Source organism: Dermacentor andersoni, chromosome 8 (assembly GCF_023375885.2).
Source record: "Dermacentor andersoni chromosome 8, qqDerAnde1_hic_scaffold, whole genome shotgun sequence".
Classification (NCBI taxonomy): Eukaryota; Metazoa; Arthropoda; class Arachnida; order Ixodida; family Ixodidae; genus Dermacentor; species Dermacentor andersoni.
In genome coordinates, this window is record NC_092821.1 from 152594530 (window position 1) to 152620013 (window position 25484).

The window sequence follows — 25484 nt, forward strand, 5'->3', positions numbered from 1 at the left end:
AAGTGTGAGAACACAGTGGTAGCAGTCAAACATGATTTAGATCCGATAACTAGAGAACAACATCGTAGATTTGAAGCGGGATCACATATATGTTCTTTATGACAGTTGTGTAAAAGCTTGTTATACTTCTAACGGTATCTGCAGACATTGACTGATGATAGCACACATTTTCTTATGCAATGTGACTTTGTGTGCTGACACGCTTTTATGCAATACTGTGCAAAAGTGTCTGAACTCTGCATACACTCTTGTTGCAGTGACACCTCCACTCTTGGGCCATGGATGTACACTGTTTTGGCGTAGAACCAATCACCTGCCACGCATGGAACAAGGATCATACAGGTAAGCCCCTGGAGGTTCTGCCCATTTGTTCACACTTTGGAAAAGCGGCAGGAGAAGATGGAATAACAGTTGATTTAATCAAAGATGCAGGAAGCATCATGCTTGAAAAGCTTGTGGCCCTTTATACACAATACCTCACGACTTGAAGTGTACCAGGGAGCCAGAAGAATACTAATAATTATGCTAATCCATAAGAAAGGAGATGTTAAAGAATTGATAAGTTCACTAGCTTGCTTTCAGTATTGTATAAAAACACACCCAAGATATTTTCCAATAGAATCAGGGCAACACTTGACGTCAACTAAGAGAACAACCTGGCTTCAGGAAGGGATATTCTACAATGGATCACATCCATGTCATCAATAAGGTAATTGAGAAACCTGTGGAGTACAATCAACCTCTCCATATGGCTTTCGTAGATTATGAAAACGGATTTGATTCAGTAGAGATACCAGCAGTCATGGAGGCATTGTGTAATCAAGGAGTACAGGAGCCACGCGGGGATATCTTAGGAAATATATCCAAGGACTCCATAGCCGCCTTAATTCTTTACAAGGAAAGTGGAAAATACCTATTGCAAGTGGGGGTCCAAAGATGTCGAATGTACTTTGCTCATGGAGGAGTAAGAGAAGGTGGGGCTGGGCCCGATATCCAGGACGTTTTACAAGCAAGTTTATATTTACAAGAAAATTCATAGTACAGAAAAAGTTCATGAAGTTGTAGCAGCCAGTCACTCCCGCCGTCCGTAGCTCTTTTTATGCCCTGTGTGGTCATTGTTCAGTCACCTCCCCCAATCCGACGTCAGGAGACAGATGACATCAGGTCCCACCAATCCGGAGGTCTGTTACCCTTTCCCTCCAAAGGGAGCTTTGTCGGAAACATGCGTAAATCACTGGGCACAAAGGAGAAGTGGGATCATACACTGACTCCCTCTCTATCGTCGAAGTGCCAATTTGGGCAGCTGTCGGGAGATGGACCGTATCCTTGCTGATTGCCCAAACCTCTCCTGACCGAGGTACTCCTGTGCTGGCCATAAATAATCTGTTTTGAGAACCGTTTTGAAGAGGCCGTCAACTCGTTCCCCATAATCGTGCTAGCCATGACTGGAGGTTGTCGTGGGGTGAACGGCCGATCACAACACTATCAAGGTCGGGCAAGCAGACGCAATCTCTCCAGTGCTGTTCATTGCATGCTTAGAGGAAGTGTTCAAGCTATTACACTTCGAAAGCTTAGGAGGGAGGATTAATGGCGGCTTTCTTGGTGTGAACTAAATTTTCTGTAGCCCGCAAGGCTTTCTTTGTGAGAAACCCGTATGGGTTTCCTTCATAGTTTCGTGCTACAATTTGGGTAGATGCCATTTTTTCCCTTTCATGCACTTTCCTCTACCTTGCGGGTTTCTGCAGAACTGATTTGTGATATTCAGTGTCCCAGTTCCTCAAGTTGTTGATTAATTCGCCCTTGCCCTGCGATTGGCTAGCCTCCTGAAGTTACTGTGATCTAAAAGCATTTCGTTGCTTGTCATTCACTGCTGTTCCAAGTTCGCTGCATCTAAAGGTAAATGATTGTTAATAAAGTGCATATATATATCCCACAGATGTAGTGCTCTCAGTGCCAAAAAATATGCGTGGTATTCCTACCTCCCTTTTGTGTTTGGGGGATTCTAAGTGTCTTCTATACGACATAGCACAGCTCTGTTGCCATACATACTGACATGATTAGAATTGCAAATAAGTGTATTTGTGTGTTTTATATAGTAGTATCTAGCTGCAGCACATTACTTGTAACACTAAATTGGAACACATTACTTGTAATTCCAAGCACATTCACAAAGGATTGGTAACAGATGACATTCTCATGATCTTGCCTTGAAGGGTTTTCTAAATTGATTGTGAAGGATGAAAGAGTGCAGTGGCGCATAATTGGTGAAAGAAGAGTATGGCACCTTGGATGTAGATGCTAGTACTTTGTTGTAAACAACACTAGCATAGTTCAGTACTCCACAATGCATATTTTACATGCTGCCAACTGATGATGATTTCCGTTTCAAGGTGCTGACTAGATGTGTGTCAAGTAGCGAGTGTTAGCAGTTCTGAAAGGAGTGCACATATGCACCCATTGCAGTTACACGTACAAGTAACCCTGGAACATTTTTTTGTCTTCCAGTCTCTAGCCACCATGTTTATGCAGTGTATGCTTAAAGTTTGCCTGAACTGATGTTCATGAAAAGGAAGTCTGCAGAAGAAAAATATGTGGCTTGCAGTGCATTTGACAAAAGTCTGCAATGCAGCTTATCTCTGTCCTTAAAAAAGGATGTCATCACTTAATTTTGCCACTATCCTGTGGGGCTGAAACTTAATTAAAACATGTAGGAATGCCTTGGGAAACTAAGGTCACTGCAAACGGCGATGAAAATATAATTGACTGGTTAAGGGATGGCAGCCATAGCTTCGCAGGGTGGTGTTGAGCAGGCCATGAGATGGTGAGATGGTGCCAAGAGAAGTGCAGTGTAGTGTGGCAGAAGGTAATTGCAGCTGATGTGGGGTGGGGCTAACTGCTTGTATCTGGTAGTGCTCTTTGCCCTGCAGTGGGTGTAGTGAGGTTAAGAGGAAGCTTTAGCTCGGGCACAACTACGATGCGGCCTATTCAAATACATGTAAAACAGAAAAACATTCTTCTGAGATAATCCCTGGACTGATTTTAATGAAGTTGCATTTGAAAGAGAAAGCTAAATTCTAGCGACTATATGAAGCAGAATTTCAATTAAGAGCCTGAATCTTAAAGTTTTCAAGAATTCGAAAGTTAGAAAAAGATAGCGCGATGTTTACAAGTTAATAGCTTTGCATCAAGAACAGATATCGCGGTTTTGTAAACAGAATCCACTAGATCACTGAAAGCGGACAAATTTGGTATGTCATTTCATATCTTACGTGAATTTGTTAGGTTGTGTACAAGGGTTCTGCAAAAGCTGTATTTCTATATTAAATTTTTTAGATTCATCTGTAACATATCAATTTTCTCTGCTTTAGATGTACTATTAGATGCAATTCACCTAATTGTGATATCATTTTTAATTGCTGAGCTAGAGTTGTAAACTTCGTAGTTTCGTTTTCTGAGAATTCTTGATTCTTGCCACTGTTTAATAAAAAATTGACGACCTCAATCAAAAATTGGAAACCAACAGTCACTAGATTGTAAGTTTTTCTTTTAAATGCAACAAACCTCATCAAATTTGGTGCAGTGGTTGCTGAGAAAAACGAATTCTCCTTTTACATGTATTTAGATAGGAGCACCCGAGCTAAAGCCTACTCTTGACGTTGATGATAGCCACACTTTTTTTCCCTTCCTGTCCTGAATGTTTGTCCCTCACCGTGGTTGCAGAGGTGGCACTGTGTCCCAACAATGCGGATGTGCAACTCTACAAGCGAGAGGCGGGTGGAGGATGGTCACGGGGGCAGACGCTCAGCCGGCACGACCTGCGAGTGACCAGCATCGACTGGGCGCCACACAGTAACCGCATTGTGACGTGTGCTGCAGATCGCAATGCGTACGTCTGGACCCTGGGCTCAGAGGAGCCTGGCACCAATGCCACGGTGTGGACCCCCACCTTGGTGCTGCTGCGAATCAACCGTGCTGCCACCTGTGTTCGGTGGTCGCCCCTTGGTCAGTGAGCCTGACCGCAACATTTTGGAATAGTTATCTTACTTAGTTCAACGTTTCGGTTAATAAAGTGATGGCATGGTAATGTTAAACATGTGCATCTGTGACATTATATGGAAGGTAGCTTTAGATCAAGCTAGGCTGATCGAAGTAGTACAGTATGAAAGCATAATTTGATGTAGTTATCAGGCAGGTCATGTGTATTTAAAATTTCTGTGCCAAGTGTGGTGTGTGAAATTATAGGCATCCCTGAATTTCACAATGTTTTGTGACTCCTGCCAGGCTTTGCTCTCACATTTTCGTGTTCATTGAGCCGAACGAGTTGGCTCTTGTTTTTTCTAGCTGCCATCCGTGAGAGCACATGGAACAATGACTTAATCTTTCACTTATGCTTCTTTCTAACCATAGAGCAGACACACAGGAACTGAAATGGACCTACGAGCATTATTGTTGTGGTGATGTGTTTGGGTTTCCTTTGTGTTATTTTTCACAGTGGTGGCGGGTTACAAAGCACAAGACATCCCTTATGTGAACTGATGCAATGCACAGGCGCTGCTAGTGTGTCGTTACATCCACGCCTCATATCTCACAACTTGTTGACTTACAGGAGACGCAAAGATGCCAACCCACTGCAGTAGGTTTTACGGAGTTGCTCTCTGTGCAGAGAACAAGTTTGCAGTGGGGTCAGGTGCCAAGCTGGTGTCAGTGTGCTACTTTGAGGAGGACCACAACTGGTGGGTGAGCAAGCACATCAAGAAGCCCATCAAGTCAACTGTCACCTCGGTCGACTGGCACCCCAACAACTGCCTGCTTGCCTGTGGCTCCACCGACTTCCGCACCAGGTTAGCACTGCCTCTGCTTCTAGGAGTCGAGGGTATCCTTTTCACCGAAGCTGTTCCTGCACTTAGCACTTTCAGGGCATTCCACTGGTTGAAAGCAACTGGAGAAATGCCCCTTCGGGACTGCACCCGATAACAAAGTTACACACTCGCTGCAGTAGCTCCGTGGCGGTGTCGTTGTGCAGCTGAGCTCGAGGTCGCAGGTTTGATCACAGCCACGGTGGCCACATTCCAACTGGGACGGCATGCAAGAACGCTCCTGTATCGTGCATTCTGTGCACAGTAAAAGAAGCCTCAGGTAGTTAAAATTAGTCCAGACGTCTCCACTATGGCGTACCTCACAATCAGATTGCTATTTTGGCATGTAATATCCCAGAATTTAGTTAATTTTAACAAAGTTGCAGCATTATAGTAGAGGCAAAAATGTGATAATGAGACGAAACACAAGAAAAATATGCCAATTCCTCCAACTTGCTCTGCTTTTAAACATAACCTAAATAATGAAGCATTTTACTGAAGTCCCATTCATAGTTCCTTCCCTTTATTAAGATAATAGTTCATAGTTATAACCGAAATTAGCCGTAGGCTGAATGGAGGATACATTCACCAGATTACTCTGGAGTCTATTATTCTGAATCTACAGCATGCAAGCCAAATGTGCCATTCTCATTGTTTCATACTCCCATTATCGTTGCCCTGCCAATGGCACTGAAAGCCTTCCTTTTTTGGCGAGTCTGCTCTAATTGTTTGATAGTGAGCACAGCTTGTTCATCATTTTGGTTTCTGCTGGAAGCAAGCAAGTGCCTCTTCTATCAGTTCACGTACTACACTGAACACCTTCTTTTGGGACCCCATTTGGAGTTTCACTTTTCAGGACGCTGTACTTGGTGTGTGCCATTTGCATACCTACCGATTCCCCCAAACTTTATGTAAAGTTTACGAATGTGGGCTCATTCTAAAGGGTTACGAAAAATAAATTCTTCTTATGACTATGTTTTAAAGCTTTTGAAAGATGTGGAGGCATAAGATAGTAAAAATGCATGGAAAAAAAGAAAAATTGTGATTCTACTCAAACTGTGCTATCCTGTCAATGCAAGGTGCCTTGCGTTGCCGCTTCTAGTACTTCGACGTGCTTGCTTAGAGCAAGTTTTTTCAGGTAAGTTCCTTTGTAGGCAAAATTGGCAATGGCAAGGTTGCTGAAAAAGTCAGCAATGTAAAAAAAAAAGGGTTACTTGTCAGTACAATGAATGTCAGATTTATCGGTCTTAATGGGGACTGTGAAAACGTCTGAAAATGCAATCTGAAAAAAGAATGAATGCATGCACAAAACACATCATTTTGTAGGTAACGCTCAGACTGAAATGGTCAAGGGCAGAGTAGCAGACCGTCACAACTCTTCATTGAGATGGCTCTGAAAAGAGCTGCTGATAAAAAGAAATGTCAACAGCGAGTGCCATCAAAGTAGCCAGCACTGTCTTCAACACCACTCAGAATGCTGCCTTTTACTGCCTTAGTGACTTCAAAAATTTGTTGATTCGCTTTCGTTTCGCATTCTGCTTGCACACGATAATGTCTGCTTGATATTTGGCTATGGTGATGATTGCTGTACAGTAAAACCTTGTAATTTTGAGGTTTTACTATTATATTACACTTGCTACAGTTTATGTGCCATGTCTAAAGCAAACAATCGTTAATAAAGTGCATATGTATCTCTGTGTGGCTGGCGCAAAATAAAAAAATAATATAAAAAGAGGCGGGCTATAACTCCCATTGTCATGTCGCACAATTTTTTTGAATTTTGAAGTTCACAGGTTGGCAGGTGTACATTTGGTGAAACAGGTGGAGGTGGCTAAAATAAATGTGGGGCCAGGTACATACTGTATTTACTTGTGTAAAGCCCGCCCTTATGTAATGCCCCCACCTCACATGTAAATTTGGAAAAAAGTTTCACTAAGTGTCACATGCATAACTGCATGCAGGCTTATTCTGTTAGCTACTGCTAGATGGCACTCGTCCTGCCAACGATAGAATTAATCATCACTGTATTCTGCACTTGGCACCAAAGTGTAGCGTAATTTTAGTTGCAGACTTTTACAAAGCCACACTGGTTAGACCGAGACGTCAGATGTGGCGGGCAGCAAGCCATTGTGGGAAGTTAGCTCTGAAAAACGTTTGTGCCAGTAGGCCACATCAACAATTGGACGCGAGATCAGGAGCCCGGGCTGGACTGGCACCCGAGTTTGGCTCTGCAGGTGATCTGCCGGCAACTACTGCATTCGTGTGTGCACTTACTGGACAGAACGATGTAATTGAACGTGTGGCCACAATATAGCAAGAGAGCTTTGAACTGATGTTGTGCAGCAGCCTAAACTGGCAGTGCCATGAAGTAAAGGCTGTGTGCACGATACCTGCACTTTGCGACAGCGCACGACGCATGTCGGTCTATGTGATGGGTGAACATGAAATGCACCCGCAGCTTTGGCAATCACAAAATGCAAAGTAAATTAAATTTTAATTGAGCACTACCCTGAACAGGAAGTCTGTTAATGAGTTTTCCACTTTGTTGGAGCTCTAAAAACCAACGAAATAATTTTGCCATCACAATTAGTTTTTTCGTACCACAGTCGAAACCCGCAATAACAAAATCGCCTGGGAAAGCAAAAAATTTCGCTTTTGCGGGGAATTCAGTTAGCGAGAGAATGAGGCAGAAAAGACAGGGAAGGGAATTGGCTTGCAATAATTTAAAAAAAAAATTATTTACAAAGGTCAGTCAGCTTACTTTGCCGATCCTTGCCTTGCAGCAATTTTACTGCTCTCAATTCGCACTGCAAAAAGTGGTCCATTGCCTCGTCGTCATCGTGCTCACTGAAAAATGACCAAACTACATCGAAGGCATTCAACAGATCCCGCGGGTTCACAGTCTTCTCATGATTAGGTATCTGGTGGTCGTCGGCACCTTCGCAAGCGCTGCTTATGATGACCTCACCGGCCATCTCTTCATGCACGACAACACCTTCATCCGCACGAACGTACTCATCGATGCTGAGGCCATCTGGAACACCGTCTGTCACGACAGAAAGTTCAACCCATGCGTGGGCTAGCTATGGCGGCACTGCATCGTCAGCACCGTCATCGAGTGCGCCTTCAGGCGAATCTTCTTGCGATGCCACTGGATCAGTGCATGATGCTTGCCGAGTGGCAATGAAACCTGCATGTTTAAAACAATTAGCTATTACGGCTGGCGATGTCGCAACCCATGCGGCGGCCACCATCTCAAGCGCCATGAACATGTCCACTACGATGGGACACTTCAACTGGAGGTTCAGCAGCAGATGCTGAATCAGCCTCTCCCTGTAGGCGCACTTGACGCTACAAATGACGCCTTGATCGAGCGGCTGCAGTACGGAAGTGCAGTTTAGTGGGGAAAAAACCAATCTCACTTTTCCAAACTCCAGGTCATCAACATGATGGGCACTACAATTGTCCAAAAAAAGGCCGACTGACCTGCCTGCCTTCCGCATGTCCGTATCGAAGGCCTCGAGCCAGCTGCCAGATATGGCCCCGGTCATCCATGCCTTCAGGTTCGCGGCGTATTGTACGGGCAGCGGCCGTTTATTTGTGCCTTCCATGTTAGTGCACAACAAAATTGTTACGCACCGCTTGCTGTTTCCACCCCCCACCCCCCCCCACCCCCGCGTCTTTTCTGGCCTTTTAAGTCCAGTGTTTTTTATGGCAGCATCTCGTAGAATAAGGCCATCTCATCCCTATTACAAATGTCCGAGGGCTTGTACTGGTCCAATACTTCTTTGTTGCTCAGCAGCCACGACGACGTTGTCACAGGGTCGACGGCTGCTGCGTCCCCGGAAATGACTTTGGCCACTATGTCACGGCGGGCTTTTAAACGGCTCAACCAGCCAGGGCTAGCCTTAAAATCAGCGTGCCTGAGAATGCACACGAAGTCCAGCGCCTTCTGCTGAAGCACTCTGCCAGACAACGGCACTTTGTTGGCATGCTCTTCAAAAGACCATGCGAACACCGCCTTGTCTTTGTCCTGAGATGCTGCAGTGCTCACCATTTTGTTCTTTGTGCTCACACCCTCTCTGAGCGCGTCGAGAATGGAGGCCTTGTTTTCGGAATCGTAGATATCGAACTCCACACAATTCCAAATTCTTCGGCGATATCCATTTTCTTCCTGCCCTTTTCAGCTTGGGCAATAATTGCAACCTTATCCTGCAATGTCATAAATTTCCTCTTCTTGACTGGAGGCGGCATCTTAGCAGGCTGGCAAAGCAGATGGTCCGATTGGCACTCAGACACACAGTTGACGCACTCTAGCTCCGATGACACTGAGCACATGACTGTGTGCAGCGGTACACAAAGCCCCACTGATAAAGTGTCATCCGGGTTATCCGAGCCTTCACGTGTAGATGTCGATTTGGCTGTCACAGTGCCACACAGGCATTTAGCTCTGCATTTAGCACATGCTGTGATTGCACACAGGATTCAATAAAATGTGCTCACTGCAAGGATGCCTACGATTCGTCTTTTTTTCTTTATTTATAATTTATAATTTTTATATTTATTTTATAATTTAAATATTAATAATTGCATTTTTGGCCCAAACACTGCGCAGCCACCCGTTGCGACGGGCGAACGACGACCATCTTCATCATCACTGTCGCCTGTCACGAGGTGTCGTGGGGATTTTTTTATTGTAAACAATAATAGCGGCCGCCACGCAAGTGTGCTGTGGCGGTAGTTCATGCAATTTAAGCGCACAACGAATGCATGTGAGCAGTTTTTGGACACAGTATTAGTGTTACATGAGTAGATTATTTGCCGACTGTCGTTTCAGAAAATTTCGTTAATGAGGGATTGCTGTAGAAAAAAGTTTCCTTGTCGTGAGATAGGAAATGCATTGACTCCTATGGGTGTTTGCCGGGGATTCGAAAATATTTCGTTGTGGCTAGAATTTCGTTGCCTCGGGATTTCATTACTGCGGGTTTCGACTGTACCCGATTATGCGGACATTTTTGCGGCAAACTTCGTTGGTAGCTGTAAATGTTTCATAGTCATTCACCAGTGGTGTCACTTATTTTGCATAGCAATCCGAGAATAGTGTGTGACTTCAGTGAGTAGCCATAAGTCTGGAAAAAAATGTGTGGGCCTTGCGCGAGTGAGTACTGCAGTATCCCTACTGTGTTGATACATAGAAGAGCAGGCAGAAGTGTTCTGGTGTTCGCATATGCCTCTCACTGCAGTGAGTCTCTGCACAATTGGGACTGAAGGCTGGGGGGCTAGTTGGTAACGTCTAGCACTGGTTACCAGCTTGCTGAAAGACACAGGTTCATGTTCACAGCTATGGGGTGTATTACACGATAGGTGTACAGTGCTCAGTGATTGAAACGCAGTGCTCAGCATGGCGGCCGACACTTTTTTTGCGCCACCGATGGACGATGGGGACATTGAGCTGATTCACTTTTATGTCCCATGAGAACGAGAGTCATTTTAATGCATAGTGACACAATTGGGCCCCCTCAGCGATCACCCAGCACTCGCCTGTGGCGCAAGAATCACTGCCTGCCACACTGTCCGAATATCGCATTTCAGTTGCCGAGCATTGTACATACATATATAGTCCAACCTTGTTATAGTAAAGCCACATCTGACAGGAAAATAGTACCTTCGTTACACGCAATATTTGTTATCAGCCGATGTGCTGAGTTAATCGGAAAACAAATATTCATGATCGGGTCTATGCGAAAGAAATGCAAACATGCGTGATGCCTCAGACAGGCCAGTGATGGGGTCTCCGGTTGATTGTAACGGCCCACAGGTGGCTTGCAGTGCAAATGCATGCCACATTAACAGCGCTGAATTACAAACATGCTTTGTACTGACGCTCGTGTGTAACTGTGCAATTAGTGTGATCAGACCTGATCGCCACGTTTGCTTGATGGCTGCGAGCTAACCAAGTCGTTGGTCAGAACACGCATAGAAATATTTGCTTTGCAATAACCGACATTGTCTCAGACCTTGCATTTTCGTTTTCGTTATAGCAGTAGAATAAGCATCAAAGCAAAGCATGGCCGACCAGATTCTAGGTCTACTTTGTTATATTCTATGAGCTGCTTCGTTTGAGTTTGTTACATTGAGGTTCCTCTGTAGGTGCACCACATAAAAATGAGGGCACCAACCCCCAAAAAATGTTAAAAATCTGTTCAGCATGGCTTCTGGAAAGGCGTGAATTGAAAAAAAAAAAAATATTCCGTTGCTGTTGATGTTATGCTTTTTCTTGTGACTGTTGTCCTTGGTGCCCGTGTGTGCAGGGTGTTCTCTGCGTATATCAAGGAGGTGGACAGTACTCCTCAGGCGACACCCTGGAACGACAAGACCACCTCGTTTGGCAGTCTAGTGGCTGAACTTTCTGCCAGTGGCAGTAAGTGTCTGCATTGCACATTGTTTGTGGCACAGTAACATAATTACGGCACAGTGGGTCCATCAGTAAACCAAGCACCGTCTTGTAATTATGTAAAGTACCTGCATCACTAGGAAAATAGGTGGTGTCAGAAAACACACTGGACATTCCTTCACCCATAGATTTGCCATTCTCCTGATAAAATGATTACTAATGTGTGTTTTGGAGTTAGATGTGAAGCAGTCGCACCTTTGGCACCTAAATTCAACTTAAAGAAGCAAACCTGGCCTTCTTTGTGCATCTATAATTGCATGCAGCACATCCCACTTTTCAGAGGACAAATAGTGACGGCACGGTGTGCCGAAAACGTGGCCTTGAGATTATGATGCAACATGCTCTTGCAGCGCTAGAAAGCCACTGTCTCGAAGCCATCTAACTTGATGCACGCACAGAGTGTTGTGGCACCATAAGGAAGTGGGACAATGCTTAGTAAAACTGAAATGCTTGGCCGCAACTTCTAGGCCCGTTTTACTACTGCGAGGAAGCCACGGTACCGACAAAAAGCCAGTAATAGTTTTTTTGTTTGTTTGTTATGTTCTCGTCGGTTTCTATTAAAGGGGCCCTGAACCACTTTTTTTTTTTTTTTTTCGAAGTGGAGAAAGGCATTTGAAGTGAAAATTGGCTATTTCAGAAATACTACAGTGCGGCAAAAAGTATTTTAATGCGATCAGCAAAAGCAGAGTTATTTGCAACAAAACACGGCCTCCGCTGGGCTCCTGTTCCTTCTTCCATGCCTTGCAGTGTGAAGGCTGCAGCGGAGTGAAGCGTGCCCACAGCGCTCCACCTTCTAAATGTCATCGTGGCGCAGAGTTCAAATTTCATTTTTACACACCACGACTCCCGATTTTGGTGCCTATGGCACACTAACCGCAGGCCAAGTGCGGTCGTACCCAGCGAGCCGCTGTGCGCTCGGCCAGTGGACTCCTGAAGGCACCCTGTGACGGCCGCGGTATCTATGCTGCGTAGCTGACCACAGCTACCAATAGCAGCTGTGTATGGGAATTCATTTTATTACGAAACAAAGTGTTCAGAGGAGAGTGAAGAGTAGGCTTCTGTTTGAAAAGAAAGCGTTTGAGAGCAAAGTGACTTTGCACTCAGCTTGCAAGCTCAACACACTGCGTACGACAGCAAAACTTGGCAGAGATGTTCACAGCAGCTTATGCAACCTGCGGACTATAGACAGTTTTAGTTTAGCGTACGCTATACGCTAAAATGTAGCGTACGCTAAGCAGTGCACGCTTTCTACAATTTTATAGGCCGGCGATATCTTCAAATCTCAGAGGCCATATGCCGTCGTTGCGGCTATTTTGCGCCTGTAGCGATAGGTGGCGCTGACATCGCGAACGTTCCTTTCGTTAGGCTTCGACTTGTTCGAAACGAGAAGCGATCTCGAAAAGACCACGAGGTTATCCATAATACTCTGTCGTCGAAGCGGCCTGAGACTAAGCGAAAGCCGTTTACACAGTCATTTGCTACGCGCGAAGTGCATTTTACAAAAGCAATGCCAAATTCAATTCCAAGCGGGCAGCCGGGACCGCCGCCATGTTTCCCGCAAACTCTGCAAACCATGGAAAAACGCTAACGCTAACTCGTTTGCGTTGCGTACGCCCGCTATACCCGCTATTTCATTTAGCATTCAGCGCATGCGCAGTGATGACCCGCTATTTTTTAGTGTACGCAATGGTATAGCGTACGCTATACTTATGTTATTTCACCAAACCCGAGGGGTGGTTCAGGGCCCCTTTAATCTCTTGAAGCGGTTGCTGGGAAGGTCTGATGTGGATATCACCTATTGGTATTATACTGACATAAGCGAGAATAATCACTTGTTGTAAGGCTATCACCTGATAGCAGCAAGTACACTGTGGTTTGCTAATAAAGGAAACGCCTAATTAGCATTCAAGTCTGCACAATGTAAACACTTCATCTTACGGGGAAAAAAAGTTGGTGCTACGCATTAGGGTAGAGACCTCTACAGTCGCCAACCATTAATTTGGGCTCCTCGGGGACTGCCAATAAATTTAAATAATCAAGAATCCAAAATACTGGATTTGCCTGAAAATAAGTGGCTTTATTTCACAAGTGGCCAAAAAAGGTGCGCCATCATGTTAGATCATGTTAGATGCGAAGGTTGTGGGTTCGGTCCCCACCTGCGGCAAGTTGTTTTTTCATCCACTTTCATTTTCATTAATTTATTGTTTCTTTATTGCATTTGTTAAGCGCAAGTAATTTCTCCTATGTTGTCCTTGGTGTCAGTGTTTGTTGGCTTCTTATGATATCACTAATAAAAGATTGGGCCCCTCGGATAATCCCCTTCCTTCTCGTTCATTACATAACGAGGGTCTCGAATGCGGCAACATTGATTTCAGGTAGCATGTGTGGGTTTATTGACCAGTCTCCTTCACCCAAAAAGATCATTCTCATGACGCCTGCGGTAGAAAGGATGTTCCACGTCCGCCGCCAAGGTCTGTGAGTGGTGGCGCTGGCTAAAGCCTGTTTCACATGCAAGCGGAAATGCTCGCGAATCCTGCCGCCGCGCCGCAGAAATCTGTTTCGAGTGGTGGCGGTGGCACTAGCGGCGGGAGCGGCGAGGTTTGGAATTTCATCGCAGTGGCAGAGCGGCTGCACCGCTTCCGAACGGCCCGCCTCGACACGTGACCAGTGGAGGACTAGTGCGGGAAAGCCTGTGCATAGGACGATGTTTGTTTACTTGCTACACGTGGTACGGGCAACATGCCAAGAGAGCTTTTCAATGAATTGCTAATTGCTAAGCGCAGGATATGTATTTATAAAATAAAAATTTGAGAGGCAGGGACAAAGCAATGCTCATGTTGATAGCCGCAAACTACCGAAACTGGCTGAAAGTCCCGTGTTTTTTGCCAGCAACATTGCTATTCGCAGCGGCCGAAAACGCGCGGCAGCAATGCATGTGAAACGAAACCTTGCGAAAAGCTTCGCAGCGCCGCGCCGCTGTTCGCTCCATTCGCTCAATCGCTTGCATGTGAAACAGGCTTAACACTTTAAGGGTTCTACTAGGAAACATAAATACCCAAGAAAGTGGATGGAGAAACAGCGCTGCGGTAGCTCAGTTGGCAGAGCATCACACGCGAAATGCGAAGGTTGTGGGTTCGGTCCCCACCTGCGGCAAGTTTTTTCATCCACTTTCATTTTCATTAATTTATTATTTATTTTTTAAACAATACTGTAGGCCTTTGCACAGGCCCAAACAGGAAGTGGATTGTAAAAATACACATGAGCATGGAAAAGACAGGGGGGAAAAGGGGGGGGATAAAAAAATAAAGAAAACAAAAGAAAACTGCCATACAAAAACATTGGTATTCAACACAAGACACTTTCTTTGTTTCTCATGAATCAAGGAATAACAAAAGGTGCTCAAAACAATTGCAATATTAGTTGTATAACATTCTTGTAGTTATTGGGGGTCAATAAAACACCACTATTCAGCACATTGCAATATTTACATATGAAATCATAAGGCTGTATACAATCACACGTGCACTAGTGTCCAATCATTCAACCAACTCATTATCTTTAAACTACGCGCTCAAATACTTTCATGAGCAACCAAAATATGGCTCCAATTTTGCGACAAAGCCATCCACAGAATCTGGTTCCACAATTTCCTTTGGCAACGCATTCCAGATTTCGATTGCCCATGGGAAATGTGAATATCTAAACGTGTCGCACTGTGTCGGGTACCGCCTGATGTGTTTATTATGACAGGTTCTATTGGAGTGTCGGTGTGGTGATTGCACGTAATCTCACTTATTTATGTTAATGTTGTCATTACATAGCATAAAAAGAAATTTCATGACAGCCACACGACGTCGACAAACAAGTGTAGGCAGTGCTGCTTGGTTTCTAAGAGCACTTGCGCTTTCGTGTTGAGAATACTTATGGTATATAAATCGCAACGCTTTATTTTGAATACGTTCTAATTTCTGTGAGAGACCTTTCTGGTGCGGGTTCCACACTATGCTACCATACTCAAGAATTGTCCTTACTAAAGTCTTATATTCTGCTAGTTTCACATAGGATGGTGCTGCACTTAATTTTCTTCGCAAGAAACCGAGTGTTCAGAAGGCCTTCATACATGTATTATCGATATGGGTATTCCATCTTAACGCGCTTGTAAAGGTTATGCTTAAATATTTTACCGTGTCAGCTTGTATTAAATCGTTACTCATTAATGTATAATTGAACCTAAAGATCAACTTTCTATGAGTTATGGTCATATACTGTGTTTTCTTAAGATTAATTTCCGTTTCTTTATTTCATTAATTTATTTTTATAGTTTCTAGTTTCTTTCATAGTTTCTTTTATTTCATTTTCTTATCGTTTCTTTATTTCATTTATTAAGCACAAGTAATTTTCCCTATGTTGTCCTTGGTGTCAGTGTTTGTTGCCTTCTTATATCATGTTAGATTATCACTTTTGGGGATACCTTTAATTTCGCTTGACTAGTGCAACACACATCAATGTCCAAGGGACAGTATTTTCGGCAGAGTATCAAGCATGCTATACAATCCAACCTCGATATAACAAAGCTCGATTTAATTAAATTCACAATGTAATGAACTAGTTTCATTTCCCAATCTTAGTTGCATTGAAAACCATCCATATGTTTTTGTGATTTAACGAAGTAATTTCGTGACACGGCTTCAATCTAACGAAGTTTTCGGCCATCTTAAGCATGTACTTGAAGCTTTGTATGGCTAGTGAATCTATCCAAAGAATATAAAAAATGTCGGCCGATGCAAAAGTTATTTCAAGTGCCCTTATGCATGAAAACTTTAAGCGGCAAAACTGCCGTCAAAGCGTGTCTGCGGTAGGCAGGAAAAACTGATGCGCCATTTGTTGCATTTGCAAACAACATGTGGAGGTTGCGAGGCGTGCGGCAGCTCACAGAGCTTGGAGAAATACGAGAGCTGACGATTCTGTCTGTGAAAAAAGAATGGGGAGGGAGTGAACGTGCGGTAACGTGATGGCGCACACGCTGGGGGGAGGCAGTGCAGGAACGCGTGCCTATCTGCTTTCTCCTCTTAGCATGTATGCGTCCACGCTAAATGGGCCACGCACTGTATCATGGAGGTGATTTCTCTGCGGTAAGTGAAAAGGCTGAAATAATTGGGGCCTTCACGCGCATTTTGTTGTTCCCGCACGTCTAGTGTTGGCGGTCGCGTAAACTCAAGTTTCCGAGACACGGGGCGAAGCGCTCACTCACGTTGTGGCTGTGAGTTTGCAGTCATCGAGTGAGGCTTGTTAACGTTTGCCTGAGTGCACGTGCCATCAATGCTCTGCCTTTCTGGCAATACTACTATTCATTTTTTTTTCTTGTTTATTTTGCTCAGGACGAATACCGTATCTTTTTACACTTTTATTTTTATTTTGTGGATGCTGGCTGTGGGCACTAAGCGCAGACAGCTATGGTGTCCGAGATTTACGATGCCATGCAATGCAACACACGTGAATCTCTGATGCCGTGAGCCACGTCGATACATTGCTCTCGGCGCGATCTGCACCGCACCAGCTGGCGCTCATAACCGTGCGATTGTGGCCCGACCTTCCTGCAATTTATTTATAAGTGCCCACTAACAAGGTACTATGCACCATGAATGCTCTGCGAACTTGTAAAGTTGTTTTGAACATTGAAACTTGCAAAGCTCAATTTAATGAAATTCGAGATTTCACAAAATTTTCTTCTGCAAGTACAACTTCGTTATATTGAGGTTCGACTGTACTATTATAGCGCAAGAACACTGCCACTCATTGATGTCTGCTGCTAGTCGCACAAAATATTGCAAAAGTGATCGTATCTTCAAAAGGGATCGTCCAAAAATACAGCACAAGTTAATGTGTTGCTACTCTCGCATACGCTTCCCTTTGGGCTAGACAGTGATTTTCTAGCCATGCATTTTATGCTATATATTTCTTTCCACACAGTTCATGCTTTGTTAGTGGACAGAGCAGTGCTCCACCCGCATTATCAGCGGTATCAGCTGGCCATGAACGGTGGGCTATTAGAGCAGAACATAGCTAGCCCGAAAAATCGTAAATGCAGCCTATGTGACTTGGCCTGGCTTGTCCTGCGGTTTGGCCGCGATTGGCAACTACTAGATCGACTAGGCTTTGCTAGTTTCGGTTTTGAGGAGGCACCGGTGGCCTGGCCAATGAGCACGCTGGCGAAAGATCAAAATAAAATAATCTCTATTTCTGCACGACTCAGTGGCCAAATTGGCACATGTTCGTGCAGTTGAAGTCCAAATTTTTGCACAGTGCACCGTAAGGTGTCTGAAATTTCAATCGTCCTTATACATTAAGTGTATGGAGCCAGTGGCGGTGCTGGTGAGCTGTTCAAATAATGAAGCATGTCCAAATTACCAGTGTCCGAATTATCAGTGGGGGACTTTGTTGGTAAAGAATTACTGCTAAGGCCTTCATGTCAAAGCTCGGCTGTAATAAGTCTTGGAATACTGACTTGGTGTTTCTTTTTAACAGTGTACCGCAACCTTGCTGGCTTTTTGCAGTTGGCTGGGTTCACTCAGTGTGCTTCTCGGGCGATGGCACTCGGCTGGCCTGGGTTGGCCACGACTCCAGCGTGTGCGTCGCGGACGCCCAGCGGGGGCAGGCCATCACTTGCGTGCGCACCCAATACCTGCCATTCCTCTCCTGTCTCTGGGTCTCCCCCACGAGGCTGCTGCTGGCCGTGAGTGCTCATTCTTTCCCGTCATGCACACCTTGGCGCCCACCATGGTGGCTTACCGGCTATGGTGTTGCGCTGTCATGCATGAGGTCGCGGGATCAAACCCTGGCCGCCGCGGCTGCATTGTGATGAGGGCGAAATACAAAAACACCCGTTGTCCCGTGCATTGTGCGCACGTTAAAGATCCCCTGATGATCAAAATCAATTTGGAGTCTCCCACTACGCGTGCCTCATTATCAAATTGTAGTTTCAGCACGTAAAACCCATAATTCAATTCCCGTCTTGGCGGTGAGGCCTTATCTTGCTTTCTGTTACAGTGACAGTTTGACAATTCGTCTCGATTGAGGAGTGAGTTCAAATAACAATAGCTTGTTTGTATACATATTTCCCTTTACACTGTTTAACCAGAGCTGTTACAGTAGACTTCCATTACTTCCACTCCGGTTAGTTTGACTTTTCGGTTAATTCGATCTCAGCCAGAGGTCCTAGCCAGCACCCATACATTTCCCTGGGCCAGCGCTCTTGTTATTTTGATTCTGAAATTTACCTTCGCCAAATAATTCGGACTTTACTTCAAGCATATACTTGCCTAACCCCAATCGTGACTCTAATGGCTGCAGCATCTGCCCTGTTAGCAGTAGAAGTCAGTGGATGTGCTGTTTTGGTACGCCCTAAGCAGAGTTTTGACTGAAAATGGCAGCTCATAATGTGTTGGCATACTTGCTCAATTCTTACGAGCGCCATTTTTTCAAACAACATGAATATGAAAGTTTCCCACACGTTACTCTTGGATCCGAAACTGAAATCGTGTTCGTGGTGTTAGCAACAGCCTACTTGTCACATTGCCTCTGTCATTTCAAGATGGTGAGAGAACAAGTTTTCACATAGCAAAGGCTGGCAGTAGAACGGTTGCTTGCTGGGCTAGTTGGTTCAATGCAACTTGTGTAACAACGTGAAACATGAGGAAGGGACGGCGATAGAGACCGAGTGAAAAGAGGGGTGACTTCCAACTGTTTATTCTACTGTCCATGCTATGCATATGTATACATACATATACATTGTCGCCCCTTCCTCATGTTTCGCGTTGTTATGTAAGTCGGCAGTAGTAAGACAAAATGGTGTCTTTAATTATGAATGCTCCTTAAAAAAATAAGTTATTATGCTTGCTAAGCTAGCTGCAGTGGAGCTGAGCCATGTGTTACTAAACTGTCAGAGCCTCACATCGCACGACTAGCGCCATCAGACATAAAGGCCTGGATGGTAGCCTGGACGTCAACGCAGTCACGTGTTTAATAAATGGCAATTCTTTGTGGGCCTTCTGTTCCTACAAGATGGTGGCCAGGATGTGATACCACATCATCACTGTATACGTCTACCAAGTTTCTTCTCGACGCCATGGAACCGGCTGCCGAATAACGATGTCTCGAGGAAAACACATCTTCCGTCGACATACTGAAACTTTCCAATTTCTGGCCATTGAACTGTGAACTCTGGTTCATCCACATCGAGGCGCAGTTTCGCCGTCACTGAGTAACATCTCAGGTGGCCAAGTACAACAACGTCGTGAGTGCGCTTAACCCGACCAGTGCAGCTTTGGTTTGTGACAATTTGCTAGCTGCTCCACCCGATGATCAGTACGATACCCTTAAGCGGGAGTTACTATGGTGCACCACCGACTCTTGAGTCGCGACGGATGCAACAGCTCTTCTCATTGGAGGAACTTGGTGACAGAAAACCGACTGAGCTGCTTTGCTGCATGATACAACTCCTGGGAACCAGTCCATCATCAACAGACTCGAAAATCCTTCGCGAGCTCTTCTTACAGCGTCTACCGAACCAGGTACGCATGATTTTATGTGCTTGACCTACTAACATGTCTGTCGAAGCCTTAGCGATGACGGCAGACCAGATTATGGATTCTTTCCATCCTGTGATATCCACTGTTGACCGTGGTAATGTACCCGTTGCGACACAACCCCAGTTGCAGCAGCACTTTGATGAACCCGACAGTTCAAGCATGCGCCTTGCTGCGCAAGTAAAGGAGCTAACTAACCCGTTGGCTGCCTTACGCTCTCGGGCAAATAACCAGCAGCAGCAGCATCGCTCGCATGACCAGAACGTGTCACGCCCTCCATCTCCCTTTATTTGTTGGTATTAGCCAGATATGGCACTCGCGCACGGCAGTTCAGTCTACCTTGCAACTTTCTGGGGAAACTGTCGGGCCAGTCAGTGATGACAGCTAGTGCTACTGGCTCAGCTGACACCGACCGTGTCACCAAAGCTTGCGACCTTGTAGACACTGGTGCGGAAATTTGTTTAATTCCCCCTACTTTTCAAGACCGCAGAAGGCATCGCCATGACACGTCTTTTCTCACTGCCATCCACGGTTCCAACACTGAAAGGTACAGCCAGAAATCTGTCACCCTTGACCTTGGTCTGCGACGCCCTTTTCGATGGTTATTCACAGTCGCTGATGTCCGCAGGCCAATCATTGGTGCCGATTTTCTGTAGAAGTTTAACCCTCTCATCGACCTTCGCATCTCCCACCTTCTTGACCCCTCAACAAACCTGTCCTTGCAAGGTATCACCACGTCTGCACCACCTTTGCGTCTCGTACAAGCGCACACCTAGGTACTGAAACCGTGGTCCATCAACCTGGACTTTACAGAGCTGTTCGAACCACCCTCGCCAGATCGTCCAACAGTGCACAACGTCATGCACCACATTGTGACTAAAGACGGTCTGGTGCTTAGCACCAACCGTCTCAAAATTGCAAAACAAGAATTCGAACATATTCTCAAGTTGGGCTTCGTTTGTCCTTCCGCTAGCCCTTGGTCATCTGCTTTACACATGGTGCCCAAGAAGACGGGTGATTGGCGACTATAAGCTGATTACTGTGCCTTAAACAAAGTGACGATTCCCGGTAGGTACCCATACCTCACCTCCACGATTTCATCGCATTGCTTCATGGGTGCTGCATATTTAGCAAAGTGAATCTAGTAAAAGCCTACCATCAGATTCCTGTCGAGCCTTCCAACATTCCTAAAACTGAAATCATTACCATTTTGGCATGTTTGAATACGTCTGCATGCATTTGGCCTCCGTAATGCTGCTCAAACATTTCAGTGGTTCGTCTACCAAGTACTCTGTGGCCTGACTTGTTGCTTCATCTATTTAAACGACATTCTTGTATTCAGTCGCTCTGCTGTGGAACACGAATCTGACCTACGTAAGGTGTTTGAACGTCTCCGTTAATATGGCCTGGTTGTAAACATCTCGAAGGGTGAGTTTGTTCTCTCGATTTCCTGGGGCATCAAGTAGACGAGCAGGGCATCCAACCGGTCCAAGCCATTAAAGATTTCCCACGTCCGTCTTCCACCAAACAATTATGGGCATTTCTGGGCCTCATCAATTACTGTTGTTGTTTCATTCCTCGTTTACAGCCTCTGCACATTAGACTCTCTAGCACACCACGAGGTAGCAGGCCTATATCGTGGACTAATGCTGCTGAATCTGCTTTTATCTCTGCCAAGAACACCTTTGCAACCACTACTCACCTGCAACCAGATGCTCCATTGTCTGTTATGGTGGATGCCTCTGACATAACTGTTGGCTCCGTGTTTCAACAAACTCACTACAGCGCTTTCGGTCGCGAATTGCTAGGACTCTACCTTGCAGTCCGCCACTTCCGTCACAATCTCGAAGGGCGTCAGTTGTTTATTCTCACCGAACACAAACCACTCATTTGTGCTATTACCTCCAACAGTTTCTTGTACACTCCCCACGAAATTCGCCAGCTTGCATATATCTCCGGATTCACTGCTGATATTCGGCATATCAGTGGTGCCGATAATCCTGTCGCTGACACTCTGTGACGGATTTATATAAATGCGAGCCAAGTAAATAGTTCTGGCAATGACTTAGTCCGCCTTGCTACCGCTCAACGCACAGACCGTGAACTTCAAACACTCTGGACGGCCAGCGATTCTCTGCACTTCGAAGATATCTTGCTGCCTGGCTGCAACGCCACAGTGATCGGCGACATGTCTATGGGTCATCCTTGACCGTACGTTCCACAGCAATTTCGGCAGCAAGTTTTTGACACACTACACTTCTTATCGTACCCTGGAGTATGTTCTACATGTCTGGTCACTTCCTGCTATCTGTGGCCGCGTAGCTGACGTCCGTTGCTGGGCTCGGGCATGCAAACAGTCCCAGCGCGCCAAGGTCAGTCAACACACTATGAGTGTGCTTGGTCATTTTCCACCACCAGATGTTTGTTTTGGCGACATTCACATCGATATCATTGGTCCACTACCACCATCCTCGAACCAACGATACATACTCGGTTGTATCGACCGCTTCATGCGCTTGCCTGAAGCAATGCCTCTCTCTCACATTACTGCAGAGTCTGTAGCCCAGGTCATCTTAAATACCTGGGTTTCTTGTTACGGTGTGCCACACACCATAACGACAGACAAAGGAAGACAATTTGACTCATCCCTCTTTCAAGCTGTCTCCCGTCTTCTAGGTGTAATGCACATGCGAATGACAGCTTATCACCCAGGTTCCAATGGCATGGTAGAACATTTCCATTGTCAATTAAAAGCAGCACTTCGTGCCCATGACTCCATGATTCCATGGACAGAGCGCCTACCTGTGGTTCTGCTAGGTCTTTACACAGTTCTGAAAGCATATGCACAGTGTTCCTCAGCAGAACCCGTTTTCGGCACGACACTTTGCATACCCGGTGAGTTCTTAGCCTCGGAACCGTCATCTGCTTACCTACAATCCTACACTGGCCGCCTTCACATTACAATGGCCACTGTTTTACCACCGCCGCTTCATAAAGACCGCAGAAATGTTTACATGAGTCCACCTTTACTTCATAGCAGTCACGTATTTATCCGTCGCGACATTACTCGCACTCCTTTACAAGCTCCGTATGACGATTCCTTTAATGTCCTCAAACAAGACGCAAGTTTTTCACAATTCTTGTCAACAGATGTGAATAGACCATTTCCATTGAACGCTTGAAGCCAGCTCATCTTGACTCTGGCTGTGCCATCTCCACAACTTAAACCGCTCAGCGGCAGTGCCTTCATCGCTAGGAGGGGAGCCCTGTAGTGGACAGTACTCATAGAGCCCCGCGCTGAAAGCAGAGACTGGACTAGCACCATCAGTCCTATAGGCTCGACGATAATAGCCGTGAAGTCAACGCAGTCACCTGTTTAATAAATCGCAATTCCTTGTGGGCCTTCTGTTCCTAAAGTAGCATTGAGATTCAACTCTGAAGATGCGACTGTTCCAATACACAGTGCTTGTTTCACGTACAGTCGAACCTCAATATATCGAACAGCGCGGTGATCGCGAAATAGCTCTACATAGTCAGAATTTGATAGATAAAATCACATAAGAAACGTGTCAAAAGCTTTTGTGAATCTCTCAATGAACCAAGGGCACTATCGGGGTTGTTGTTCGGAGCGAGCGTTTAGTTGCGCCACACGCAATTTGCCTAGGCTGCGCCTACTTCGCCAGCTAGGGAGAGCGCGGTCGATTGCACCGCACCCAATTAGCCTAGGCCGCGCCAACTTTGACGGCTATGCGAAGTCTGCATGGCCTAGGCCAGTCATGCGTGGTGCAACTGAATGCGTGCTTCGAACAACAATCCCCAATCGTGCCCCAATCGTGGCGCAGTAAATACTCACTTGATAAAGCTTCACACAGAGTATTTATGTGCTTATTTGGATGAAAGTACTGCAGCAGTGTAGCCTGCTTCTTTTGGCAGCTGCGTGCTTAAACACGAAGTCCTCAACGTAGTCTAAACGATCCACAAGTGATAGACCGGTGCCCTCTATTGCGCCGCAGTAGCGGCATAGAAGGGCCAAAGCAGCTACAGCCTCTGTTAAAGTCAGGAGCGGTTCAAGATCTGCACTTGTGGGATCAAACTTGGCAACATATTTGTTTGGCCACTACTTCTGCCGCGATCTCCACGTCTTGTCAATTGAAGTATTTTTAAACACTGTCAATAACAAAGAATTAAGTGTGGCGTCAGCCAAGGCGTCTTGAGTGAGCCCAGTGAGCACGCGCTGTCGTGCGTCTTTGTGGGTGCAAACCACCAGTCCTCGCAAGGCACGGCAGGCAGCAGGCGCAGAGCATGGCACTGAGGAAGAATCAGTGCGGCAAATGCATTGCGTTGTTGACATTGCCGAACTAGCCAAGCCACTGCGTGCGTACGCCACTATGTTCAAATGGCGCCCTCAGCGTGATCGATGTGTAGTGCTATAGTGCGCAGCAGTCGAGAACGCCCATCGCGCCACCGCTATCTTTGAGGGTGTTGCGGGAAAGTTCACCGCCAGTCAACAGAGCGCATGTGGTCAGGGGCAACGAGAGCACGATATATCCATTGTACGTTCGAACCCATTCAAAATAAAAAATTGAAAATGTGTGCGATTTTCCAGTTGATATAGAAAGTGTTTGATATACGCAATAATTTGATACATCCGTGTTCGATATATTGAGGTTTGACTGTATTTTTTCAACAGAGGGCTGCATTTTTGGAGCATTATGAGTGCCCAGTGGCTGCACTTTGTGATGTCATGTGTGCCAGCTTACAGCAACAGCAGCAGGCATTGTTGTAACAAGGAGTTGAAGTTGTTTCGAAATTGTTCACACTTAAGTTCTGAATGCTGTACAGAAACAGGGCAGCGATTTGCATGTTGTGTCAACAATATTCACAGGCCCATACAGGCACTGGACCATGGTGCAATAGCAAGCATATGCATAGAACGCCTGTGGTGTACGTTTGTAGTCTGTTCCAGTCCACCTTCTACTTGCGCTAGCGCTGTGGTGTGTCCACTGCGGACGCTATACGAAGCTCTCCCATAACATTACACGGAAGTTTCGTGACCAGATGGCCGTGCTCTCTCAGGAGTTGCAGAATCAAGCATCTTTTCCTTTTAGATCTCTATCTAACCAGACTTAAATTATTGAAGGACCCTGCTACTACGGTGCCACAGCACCCTTTCACTGACATGCCACAGCTCTGCAGCAAAGCCGTGTTCCTCTGATAGTCACTGCCCTCGAAGTGTTCAGAGCCCAGAAAGCCGTGCTTGACAGTACCCATGTTGACTGTGATGGGCGTGCAGCGCTAATTCATATCCTTCGAAGCTTCGGCTCTGCCGGAAAGGTACGACACGGCTTGCCTCGCCCGACGATACTTGTTTCACCCTTGCGCACAGTAGCGTAGAGGCATTCTCCTGCGTTGTTCCAGGTGCTTCATTGATCACATTACAAAGCAGCACGCTACACAAATGGCGATTTTGAAGACTTGGGAACAAGCTCCGCTTGTGAAAACAAGTATGCTGCCGCGAGCAACCAAGCATTTGAGACATCGTTTGCCGTCCGTGCGCGTGGACAGATGCGGGCGATGGCTGGCATGCCG

General features: G+C 45.7%; 1 protein-coding gene across 2 annotated transcripts in view; it reads left to right on the plus strand.

Moving 5' to 3' along the window:
- The window catches only part of Arpc1 (Actin-related protein 2/3 complex, subunit 1A), a 51746-nt gene that overhangs the window by 2081 nt on the left and 24181 nt on the right, over positions 1-25484 (plus strand). For both annotated transcript variants that reach the window (XM_050173886.3, XM_055067705.2), the window contains exons 2-6: positions 258-342; positions 3721-4002; positions 4664-4841; positions 11168-11277; positions 17865-18043. In XM_050173886.3, coding sequence (XP_050029843.1) covers positions 279-342; positions 3721-4002; positions 4664-4841; positions 11168-11277; positions 17865-18043 — 813 coding nt within the window. In that variant the 5' untranslated portion in view covers positions 258-278. The remainder of the gene's footprint in view (positions 1-257; positions 343-3720; positions 4003-4663; positions 4842-11167; positions 11278-17864; positions 18044-25484) is intronic.